This window comes from Loxodonta africana, chromosome 22, assembly GCF_030014295.1.
Source record: "Loxodonta africana isolate mLoxAfr1 chromosome 22, mLoxAfr1.hap2, whole genome shotgun sequence".
In the NCBI taxonomy this organism is placed as follows: domain Eukaryota; kingdom Metazoa; phylum Chordata; class Mammalia; order Proboscidea; family Elephantidae; genus Loxodonta; species Loxodonta africana.
Genome location: NC_087363.1, coordinates 24,977,575 through 24,989,616, shown reverse-complemented (window position 1 = coordinate 24,989,616; position 12,042 = coordinate 24,977,575). Strand labels below are relative to the sequence as shown.

The following is a 12,042-nucleotide window of genomic DNA, read 5'->3' as shown; positions in this document are numbered from 1 at the left end:
CAGTGCCTATCACCGCCTGGAACTTCTTGTGCCAACCCCAATCTTTCGGGATCGCTGCTCCTCTGGGGTTGTCCTCCAAATCTGCTTGGGTCTAGGGTCTACCCATGGCTCCCTGTGCAGTGGTCCTCTGTGTGTTCTCGTTGGTTGTCACCCCCTAGGCCCAGGCAGATTGTGGGGAGAGGTCCCCAGACAACAAAGGCCTCTTGGACCTTAGCCTTCAAGGGTTTATCCAGCAGCTTTTGCCACAAGTACAGCTGGTATGTTCCCCTGGTCACACCTGGGATTCACAGCTGGGGGCTGAGGTCATCAGGACAGCGCACCAGCTCCTCTGCAAGAGGACTAGCTGGGAAGCGGAGACCAATTAGGACATGGAGGAAGGAAGCGCAGGGCCCTGGTGGTGGGACATCACACGGCTTTATTTAGTCTTTAAATGTTTACAACAGGATCACAGATTGATGAGGGTAATGGCCATAAGCAAATGGGGAAATACAGAAATAGCCGCCCAAGGGGCTGCAGCATGGCACACATCACACAGGTGCCCTCACCTGGCAGGACAGCCTTCTCAGTTTCTCTGGCTCATAGGACGTTTAAGCGGCGCTGTGAGCAGACACAGAGAGCGCTCCCCTCGGGTCACTGCTTCCACCCTAGCTCTGGGTGAGAGGATTCCACTGTCCAATCACCCTGCAGACCCAGGACCTGTATGGCCTGCACTGCTGTCCCTGTTGTGTCTCCTGACTGCCCCCTTCCCTCAACTGCTTCCTCCTGCTGTCAAAGCCCTGGTGCCCTCATGTCGCTGGCACAGTTAGTTGAAGCACTCTGCAGTCTCTGGGGAGGAAAGCCTTTCCCTGGCTCCGAGAGCACTTTTCCACAAGATGCCGCCACCTCCAGCTTCTCGTGATGTGCTGGGGAGCTGCGGATGCAGTGTCAGCCCTCCCCAAGGGTAATTCTAAGAAATGAGAAGACACCGCCAGGCCCGAGGATGTTCTCCCTATACACAGAGATCACGTCTGAACCTATGCAAAGACCCTTGCCTTCTCCAGCTCCGAGGGACGCCAGGAGCAGAGGGGTTGAAGCTGAGAGGAGGGCCTCCTCAGGGGCAAATCTGCACAGCGGGAAATGCTCTTCCAGGAGAAGCCCGGGGCACTCCCAGGCCATTTCACCACAAACTGTTACATTTTAATTCTTTATTAGAAACCATGCAAACTTTAATACAAAAAATACAAGTGCAATAAGACTCTTCATGTCAATACAATTCCCAGGATTTCCCAACACTACAGCCCCCCAAGACCGGGCCCAGCTGGGACACCCTTCTGCAGGCTAGCCTCAGTCTCATGCCCTTATTTTAAATTTCCAGACCTGATTCCGCACTATCCACATGAGTTCTGGACACCTCTAGCTCCCCCAGGGAGGGCCTGAGTGTCCTAGGCCTATAAGTTCAGACCCGGAGGATCTTGAGGTCCTTAGCCTTTCCTTGTTCCCCCAACCCTGGGCTTGTATCTCCCACCAGATCGCAGGGAACGAGACAGAGATGCCAAAACCAGCCTCTTGATTAGAAGAGAGAAGCAGCATACACACACAATGCCAACCACCATTCCACACTGACCAGCACCTAGTGCTTCGGCCTGTTCACTGGGCCGCTGCCCCACCACGGGCCCTTCCCTGCCCGCCCATCTCCAGGGCCCAGGCTGGCCAAGTAGGACTGGCCCTACAGGGCGGGCAGCTCCAGCCCCCAAGGCTGGACATCCTCCTGGGTGTAGGCATAAAGATCTCCCATCCCTCTTTCCTTCAACACCTACTGAGGACTTTCATTTAGGCATGGCCTCAACCTGCAAAACTACTCCACCAGTTTTTAGGTTATTAGAAACAAACAAAATAAAAGATAAATGAATAAAAGAAAATTCTGACAGCAGCAGGGCCAGGTACAGAAAGCAGCAGGGCCAGGTTGAGCACGGACCCCTAACTAACCTGGGGCAAGACAGCGAGTAGGGGGCTGGCCCCACCCGCATGACGGGTGTCCCTGTGGGGTGCATGGGAGAGGCAGCGGCTTAGTGGGCTCCAGGGGAGGCAGGCAGTGCACCCATCACCCAGATCCACCTCTGCTCTTCCTCCAGGTGGTCGCAGGGACAGGGAGGGCATGGCAGTTTCTCTGGGGTTCAGTCCAAAACACCAAACAAAGAGAAGGTTGGAATCCAGTTCCCCCTCTCCTAGACCCCACAAGATCCCAACTTAGCCTCACCCATCTCACCGCCCCCCAGCCTCTTCCGGGACACAGTGGCACAGGGTGGGGACAGAAGCAAAGCAGGGAGCCAGGCCCAGGGGAGGCAGTGGGAGGAGGTGTGGTGGTGGGATTGCTGCTGCCCTGGCGAGTGAGGCCGAAGGGGAGGGGCCTAGTGGGCTGCCCAGTGCCCACGTGGTCACATGTCTAGTGGGCAGCCTGGGAGAAGGAACCAGGGGCCCGGGTACCCGAGTTGGGGCCGCCAGGGAAGTGGGGGGGCCGGGAGACAATGTCAGCCCCATGGTCGGTGCGGGCCCTGGCGTTTGCCCGGAACGTCAGCCTGTAGGTCTCAATCTGCAGTGACACGGAAGGGGGAAAGGGAAAGGGCAACAGGGAGACAAGAGGGGCACACAGGGGACGGAAGACGAGACCAGAATGTCATCATTAGATGCCTGGAAAATAAAAGGTTGCTTCGTTAAAATTGAGGCCACACTCTAGTCAACAAAGGAGTTTCAATTTGCGGCCAGTGGCGGGGCCCCTGGCTGGCCCCCAGGCTGAGCCCAGCCACTTACTTGTCTCCTGGATCTGGCTGTCCAAGGCCTGGGCCTCCCTTTGGTCACCACCCCCTGACAGGGTGGTGTGGCCACTGAGGCCACTGGCCAAAGTGGGGGTGCCAGCTTCGGGCGCCGCCTCAGGGATGGCAGGCTCCTCCCCAGCAAGGGGGCCCGGACACGGAGGGGCCTCGCCACCGCCCTCAGTCTACAATGAAACAGTGGGGGAGACAGTGCAGGGTCAGTTGGGGGGGGGTGGGATGGAGAGACAGTGGATGCACACAGCCCCCACCCCTGCCCCCTGCGCCCCTGGATTAAGGCCCAATCGGAGGGAGGATCTTGCCCTGGCAGCCCCGCCTGACACCAGCCAGCGTGCAGAACAGGAGCCTGGGGGTCTGGGAGGTGAGCGCGGTTCTGGTCCCAGCTGGGCGGCCCTGACGGTGACACACTCCCCAAGGTGCTGAGTGAGAGGTGCTAGGCCTCTGCACAAGGCTGGTACCAAGTAAAAAAGGAGCATTGACAACAAATATTAGGAAAAACTGAAGGACAATCTCAAGGCTGTGGGGCTGGACTTGGCCTGACACCTCTGACCGGAAGAAGCCCAGAGCACCTCCTGCACACAGTGTGCTCTCAGGTGCTTCCTGAGCAACACCTGGGCCCTGCCCGGTCATCTATCTGATGCTGCTTCTGTGTGGGGCACCGTTCTGGGGCCTGGACACAGGGGACAGAGGAAGAAGGTGGCCCTGGGGAAGCAGACAAGATATGATGAGCAAAGGAAGTGCCAAGGAGATGTGAGCAGGGAGACATCTGGGGCCTGTAGGCTTTAGGGGAGGACAAGGACACTTGGGGACCGTGAACACACAGAGTGAGCAAAGCAGAGAGAGGGAATAATGGTGGGAGGCTACTGGGGACTGGAAGACCTGGGCCCCAGGATGTCTGAACCCCTTACGGTTCAACCTTCATCCCAAAAGGAGACAACAGGGACTCTGCAGTGGGTTTTAATCAGAATCAAGAAAGGAACAAGCCTCTGTACTGGAAAAATAATTACAGAAATAATAAGGAAAGGGAGATAATGTGAATAAAGAAAAAAGCCGTGGATCTGGGGGTGGAAACACCCAGGCTTGAGTCCTGGGCTGCAGTCACTTGCTGCTGGCCACCGACAAGCGCCTAAACCCGAGTAAATGCTCTCCTGAGACAAGAGTCAGGTCACAGCAGGCTCAAGAACAGCATCCTCATGGGGTGTTGGCATGAACCAAGAACTCAAGGACCCCAGAAATGCTCAGCGAAGCTGGGCAGGTCTTGGATCGGTGCCCTGACAGAGGACAGGATGACAGGATGGGCTGGGGGCCACGAGGTTGGGCAACTGGATGCGGGAAGGAGGCCCTGAACAGCTGCCCCAGCGCTCCCTGCTCACCCTTCCCCCAGCAGCTGAAGCTGTCTCATGCTTGGAAGCCCGCCAGGTGCTGCCCCACGGGCTCCCTACCCACAACACCACGGAACAAAAGACAGACAGTGTCTTGGCACACAGAGGGTCTCACAGGACTGTGGAAGTGGGGTGGGGTGAAAACGACGGAGGATAAGGCCAGCCAGTCCTGAGGATGGGCAGTTCTCCCCCAGCGCTGAGCTGGGGTGGCCATGGGCAGGCCCTCCAGAGCCAGGTGGCTGCCAAGCCTGCTCCCCCTGGCATTCCAAAACGTGCCATCCTGCTCCCAGGCCAGGAACAGAGCCTGCCATGGAGCAAGCATGCACGTTCCTCTCCTGAGGCAGATGGCAAGACTGTGTAAGGTACAGACCCCACCTTGTGGCGGTCTACAACCCAGCCCACAGTCCCTCTTCGAATGGCTGGGACGGGCTCAGAGCCTCAATAGGTAAGGGAGGCCATGGCTCCTCAGGGCACATGCTGAGCTCAGGAGCAAGGGCAGACAAGATGTAGGTAGGTGGGGGCTTCATATCTCTCCTGCGTCACTCAGGACTGATAATGGACGATGGGAACACAGCAATGGTGGGTGAAGACATGACTCCTGAAGAGACTGTGGGGCGGTGACAGGTGCCCACCTGCTGGGACCCTGACCCTCGCTGCACAACTCCCACCCCTGCCCAGCTGTATCCCCCTTGTGACCCACTGGCTACCTTCACGGCACCTCCGGCAGGCAGGTGGCCCACATTATCGAGGGATCCCACCTTCGCCTGGGCCTTCTCCTTGAAGTTCAACTTCTGACTTTCAATCTTGACATCTCCTCCGCCTGGAACCAGAGAAGAATCAACTGGTCACTAAGGATGGCAGAGAAATAGCCCCGCAGGTAGAGCCAAGAGGCTGGAGCAGGAGTTCAAGCTTGGCCGAATGCTAGCTGTGCGCCCAATCTAGAAAGGGAGAAATGTGACCTGCTCCCCAGTGCTTCTGAGGAAAAACGAGGAGGCGCTCCGTGTGTACAGACATTAAGACAGGGCTGCTCTGACCCCAGTCAGGCTGAGACAGTCTTTCCATCCAGCAGTGGGAACACCGCCATAGCAAAAAAAGCCCCGTGCCAGCACCGCACCCTCCTAGCCCTCCCAGCCTCCAGTGTGCAACTGCTAACCGGCTCAGCAGACTGCATGCAGAGGGCAGCCTAGGGAGAGTCCCCTCATGGCAGTGTGATGGCTCCTTCGTGTGGGGAGAGGTAGGGAGGGAGGGAGGCTAACCAGGCAGTGTAGCTCTCTTGAACACAGCCTCCTCAATTTTCAGGAATGCCCTGTCTGTCAGGGTTGTGATCATTGTTTTAATGCTGCTAAAACTGAGGCTGGAAAAAATCACTTGCCCAGAGTCACCAAGCTAGTGGTTGACAGGTGCAGGATGTGGCTAGCATGTCTGAGCCTGTTAAATGAATCCCACGACAGTGAAAAGAAGGAAAGGTAGAAAGAGGTGAGTGGCCTGGGGACTGTGAGTTGGAGAAAGGGCAGACTCGAACCAGCCCAGCCCAGCCCCAGCCCGACAGGTCCCTAGTGCCCGCCAGCCAGGGTGGGGAGGGAAGGCTCAGAGCTTACTGACCAGAGGTCGAAGTGGGGAGAGGGAACTCGTGGCCAGATTCCCTCAGCTGGGTGCCCAGCCCTTCTGAGGCTCAGCAGCTTGGCTCCCCTTGTGACCCCTTCTCTCTCCCCTTCTATTCCCTTTCTCAGTTCACATGGCAAACCCCGACACCCAAGTTCCTGCCTCCAGGTGTCCAACACACCGGAGTTCTAGTTTCAGCCGAACTTAATGTCACTAGGGAAGGGGTACCTCTCAGGAGTGGGTTTTCCAGATTAAAGAAAAATGGCTTCAATTAAGGGTAATGGTTGCACAACTTGACAACGGTAGCTGGTATCACTAAGTTGTATACCAGATAAAGCGTGAAATGGCAAATATTGTGTTACATATAATTTTACAAGAGACTTTCCTGGCTCTAAGAAAAAAAGAGGCTGAAGTTGCTGATATTATTTAGGTACATCCAAACATCTCATGGCAATAGTTCAGTTGGTTTGTAATAAAATGAAAGGGAAAAAAATGAAGGTTAGCCAAGGGCCAAATTGTTTTGATCCTTTAAATAGAATACGTTCTAAAATGGATTACATTCTTTGCTGAGAATTACTCTGTGGCTCTCTAGCTCCTGCCAGGGCTGCTAGGTGATGCTTCACTTAGGAGCCTCCTTTGCTTCTGAATCTGACAGGCAAGTCCCAAACACCACTCTCTCCAGAGCTCCTGCGGGAGTGGACCCAGGCTCCCAGCCTAGATCTTCTAGGTCTAGGTCCACACACCATGCACACAGCAGGTGTTCAAGAGAATGCCCCTGCAAAGGGTGGCCTTTACAAACTGGTCCTCCTCCAGCTAGGATCTTAGCGTTCTGCTCCTTCCTCCTTGACAGGCCTGCAGGCTGTGTTTCCACCACTGTGTCCTGCCTGCTGGGAGGTAGATCCCTGAATCTTCGTGGAATGGTAAGATGCAGGAATGAGACCCTCTCCAGTCACGGGGCTGCCCAACTGGCCCATGGCAGGCCTACTCGCCCCTGGGAGTTCCGGTGGGCGAGAGGCACCACTCACCAGGCTTGTGCTTGATGTTGGCCTTGGATCCACATTTGGAGGAGACTTTAGATATGTCCACTTTCTTGTTCTGAATCTGAACCTGATGAAAAGAACACGAAAGAAATCGTTACCTCAGAGAGAGAGACTGTCAAGACCAAATCTACGCTACCTTTATAATCTTCTCCATGTTCAAGTTTATTTTCTCCCTCTGTCACCCCTGTCTCAGTCTGCTCAAGGTCAGGGTCACCTTCCTAAATGCCTGAAATAGCCCTCGAATCATCCTGGACCTGCTCTTTGCTTCTGACCCCCTGCTCCAGCCAGACCAGTCCAATCTGTTGCCCACACACACAGGCCTTTCCTTCTTGACCCTCCTGGTGCACCCTCTTCACAGGCAGTTCTCCCACTTTTCTGGGACCAAACCTCAAGGTTCTCCTAAAATGTTGGTTTTGTTTTACTTCAAAAACTTACCCATAAACCCCTTGCCCAGAGATAATCTGGAATAACATTTTGGCATATTTTCTACCAGTATTTTAAAAGCATTTTCCCCCTCATGGCTGAGTACAGCCATGTGTATGTGTAAGATTTTGTATTCCCACTGAAGCCTCATTGTAAGCATTGTCCCAGATATTTCTGCAAAGAAAACAGCCACATAATAATTTATCCTATTAATATTCTCTATGAACCTAACCCTATTTCTAATCTTGAATATTGAGTTCACCTCCAGTTTTTCACTATTATAAACATGGCAGCAATGACTATTTTTAGAAATAAGTCTTTGCAACTCTGATGACTCCCTTAGGTGACATGCCTAGGAAGTGCAGCTACCCAGTCAAAGAGTTAGACTGTTTTAAGGTTCTGGAAAACTACTCCCCAGGTACTTTCCAGAAATGCTACAACTGACACCTCCACTAGCAGAGCTTATGTGTTTGTCTCACCATATCCTCCCAGCATTGGATATTCGTGTTAAAGAAAGAAAAAACCTTGCTAATTTACAGTGAAATATGGTTTGTTTTAGTAGCTTTGGTTATTACTAAGCTTAACTTTTTTCAAATGTTTAGCAACCATTTGCAAGAAAGGCCACCTCACTCTCCCACCAGGTAGTAGAAAAGCTCTGCTGCGTACAGTCAATGTGTTCACCGGGCCTCCCCAGCAGCCTGCAGCACTGTATCTGCAGAGACTCTGCATGGCCTGCCCTTCTGCTCCCTACAGGCCTCCCCTCACAAGGCTATTCGCTAAGCTGGCATGCTGCCCATGTTTGGTGAATAATCAAAAGGACAAACTGCCTTGTAAGATTATTAAAAATGAATGACGGTACAGAAATCCCTTTGGGGGTCCTCTATACTTGGTCCTGCTTTTAAGACAGCCAAGAGACTTTCATCAATGTGTGCCCTACAGGAGCATTGGAAAATATCTGTACCAGGACTGACAGAACTTCTTTACATCAGGAAAACAACATCCACAGATGTGAGTTCCCTCTGGGATCCTACGACGGGGACTCTAGGGTTCCTGTGAGTGGCCTGCCTGCTCCCTGGTACTGTAAAAGCCTGGCTTTCCAGCACAATCAACCCTGTTATGTGGTGGCCTGTAAAGTCCTGCCAGTGGGTCAGTCACACACCATTCTAGTGGGGTTTCACCACAATGTTGTTAAATGGTTATCTTCTAGGGCTGTCTTAGTTATCTAGTGCTGCCGTAACACAAACACCACAAGTGGGTTGCTTTAAAGAACAGAAATTTATTTTCTCACAGTTCTGGAGGCCACAAGTCTGAACTCAGGGTGTGGCTATAGCAGGAGATGCTTCTTTGTCTACTTCAGCTTCTAGTATCTGCCAGTAATTCTTGGCATTCCTGGGCTTGGAGATGCATCTGTCTGTCTCTGTCTTCCTCTTCACCCTGTGTGTGTCAGTGTCTATTCTGGTGTTTTTATACCTCAGAAGTGATTAGGTTTAAGACCCACCCCATACTGGTATGACCTCTCATTAATATGTAACAACAACAACAACAACAAACCTATTTCCAAACAGGATCACATCCACAGGTATAAGGGCCAGGAATTCAACATTTTTTTTTTTTTTTGAGAATACAACTTATTCTATAACAGGGACCCTTGTCCTTTCTCCAGTGTCAGGAAATAGGGTCTCCAGAGGGCAGATGTGGTGTCTACTGTATTTTTTTATTTCTGCCCCTAGCACAAGGTCTGGCACAGGGTATCCACCCATGACTGTCAGCTTGCTGAGTTATTCTCAGTCTTGCCTGGAGGTTTCTGCTCATGCTGTTCCCCTACCTAGCAAGACCATTACGTCCTCCTCCCACCCTTCAAGGCCCAGCTCAAAGGCCACCTTCTCCAGAGACTTTCCTGGCTCTAGCTTCAGTCCATCTCTTCCTCACGTCATCAAGAACAGTAGAGTAATTGCCTCGTGTGTTCAATAATCATTTACAGGGTACCCAATGTATGCTGAATACTTCGCTAGTAGTCACAATGCGGTGTCCGCTCTGTCTCATCTTTCCAACAAGGGTGCAATTTTCCCTATACAAGATCAATGTCTTCTTTTTCTCCTCCATCTATAGTTCATTCCTCAGATATTTATAGGTATCCCTAAAATAGAAGGAGTTTATGACACATTGCAGGCAACCCCAGCTACAGAATTGGTGTTCAAACCACTGTAAATACAGTATCTGAGGTTAGAATGAGGCATCATGTTTTATCCGTCAGGGGAAAAAATGGCCAAATTAAGAAGAGGAGGCCACGATGGCCTCACCCACACATCTCCCTGCTCTTGTTCCTCACAAAGGTAGCGGAGAGAAAGTGTACTTTTCCCAGCAAAAGATCTAGCAACTGCTTAAATCAAGCCAATCTGCCTACCATGTGCTAGTAGCAACAGTGACATGCTCAGCTTGCACGATCCCTGAACTGAAAGGGCAGCCCTGGGATCACCTGTGAGGCCTTAACAGAAGTCACCCTAGAAGGCCTGGGAATGCCCCCCATATTCTTGACAGCATGTTCTCCAAGTCTCCACTTCTCTACCTCTTGCATAGTCATGGCTCAAAGCCTAGTCGCTGAGGGGAGGCTGCACTCTGTAGACATACGAGTGACAGAAGGAGAGTTTCTCCACTGTAAGTTCTTACGGAACTCATGGACCTAGGTACTGAGCAACAACAGCTGCCCGCACAGAAGTGACCAACAAAGAGGTAACCGGAAGAATGAGACATGAAGTGCCTCCTGACGGAAAAACACCTTTTCTATGAAAGTCTTGCTGGTATGGAGGAAAAAAAAAACTCAAACCTGAATCAACTTACAGAAAATTGAGGGACAAAGGAATATGTTAAATGAAACCATGGATAATCAGAAAAATCCAGATTCTAGAACAAGCCACCCAGTTTACTCATGAAAAAATTGCTGGGGGTCGGGGGAAGGAGAGGGAACTTATAGAGTAAAAGGAATTTAAGAATCAAAGAGACCTAAGACACAAATCAACCAATCACAATTTACAGACCATTGTTTGCTCATTCCAATCAGGGTCCAAATAAGGTCCGTAAAGTGTTAGTGGGGTTATGTTAGTTTTTTTTTTTTTTAAAGAGTCTTTCTCTTTTCAAGCTATATGGTGAAATATTTGCAGATGAAACGATTTATGTGAGACTGGCTCTAAAATACTCAGAGTGGGCATATATAATTAAAAAAAATATTGGCCATTAGGTAATAACTGAAGCTGGGTTTTTTTATATGGTATATCAAGTTCATTTTACTATTTTTCCTACTTTTGCATATGTTTGAAAATTTCTGTAACTAAAAGTTTAAAAAAGCTTAGTTGTGTCCCATTTGCTTAACAGTGCCCATTGCCTCTAAGATAAAGCTCTACCTCTTTGGGCTGGCCTGCAGACGACTCTGTACGTGGCTGGCAAACATCTTCCCCATGCGTCTTTCTCTCTACTCCCCACTGCTCTATGCTCCAGCCTCAGGGAGTCACGTGCTGCTTCTCTAGCCAAGGATGTGCGACTCTTGTCCTTCAAGGACTAGCACAAAGGTCCCCTCCAGTGAGGCCTCATGGCCTGCGGAAGCCAATGCCCTCTCCCCGTGAGTCTCTTCTTGGTACACAACCAACCACTGCACCCACTGTATCCTGCTCTGTTGTTGTTAAGTGCTGTCGAGTCAGTTCTGACTCATAGAGACCCCATATACAACAGAATGAAATACTACCTGGTCCTGTGCCATTCTTACAATCGTTGCTATGTTTAAGCCCACTGTTGTAGCCACTGCGTCAATTCATCTCATTGAGGGTCTTTTCTCTTTTTCACTGACCCTCTACTTTAAGAAGCATGACTGATGTCCTTCTCCAGGGACTGGTCCCTCCTGGGAACATGTCCAAAGTACATGAGGTGACATCTTGCCATCCTCACTTCTAAGAAACATTCTGGCTGTACTGCTTCCAAGACAGATCTGTTCATTTTTCTGGCAGTCCATGGCATATTCAGTATTCTTCGTCAACACCATAATTCAAAGGCATCGATTCTTCTTTGGTCTTTCTTCCTTATTCATTGTTCAGCTTTCACATGCATATGAGACAAATGCACCTTAGTCCTCAAAGTGGTATCTTTGCTTTTCAACACTTTAAACAACTTCAGTATCTTCTGTTTATCATGATGTTGTTTTTTGGTCCAGTTGTGAGAATTTCCATTTTCTTTATGCTTAGGTGCAATCCATACTGAGGGCTGTAGTCTTTGGTCTTCTTCAGTTAAGTGCTTCAAATCCTCTTCACTTTCAGCAAGCAAGGTTGTGTCATCTGTATATCCGCAGGTTGTTAACAAGTCTTCCACCAATCCTGATGCTGTGCTCTTCTTCATATGGTCCAGCTTCTCGGATTCTTTGCTCAGCATACAGATTTAGTAAGTATGGTAAAAGGATACAATCCTGATACACATCTTTCCTGATTTTAAAACACACAGTATCCCCCTGTTTGAACTACTGCCTCTTGGTCTGTGCACAAATTCCACATGAGCACAATTAAGAGTTCTGGAATTCCCATTCTTCGCAATGTTATCCATAGCTTGGTATAATCCACACAGTCAAATGCCTTTGCATAGTCAATAAAATACAGGTAAACATCTTTCTGACATCCTCTAATTTTAGCTAAGATCCATCTGACATCAGCAATAATATCCCTCATTCCACGTCTTCTTCCAAATCGGGCTTGAATTTCTGGTAGTTCCCTGTTGAGGTACTGCTGCAACCGTTTTTGAAAGATTTTCCAC

The 12,042-nt window shown here is 50.6% G+C and overlaps 1 protein-coding gene across 1 annotated transcript in view; it reads right to left on the bottom strand.

Annotated features, from left to right (window-relative positions):
* Nucleotides 1–2,453: 2,453 nt before the first annotated feature.
* MAP4 (microtubule associated protein 4) overlaps nt 2,454–12,042 on the bottom strand; it is a 199,284-nt gene continuing 189,695 nt past the window's right edge. Inside the window, 4 exon segments of the mRNA XM_064274613.1 lie at nt 2,454–2,667; nt 2,788–2,974; nt 4,897–5,009; nt 6,817–6,898. Coding sequence (XP_064130683.1) covers nt 2,660–2,667; nt 2,788–2,974; nt 4,897–5,009; nt 6,817–6,898 — 390 coding nt within the window. The 3' untranslated portion in view covers nt 2,454–2,659.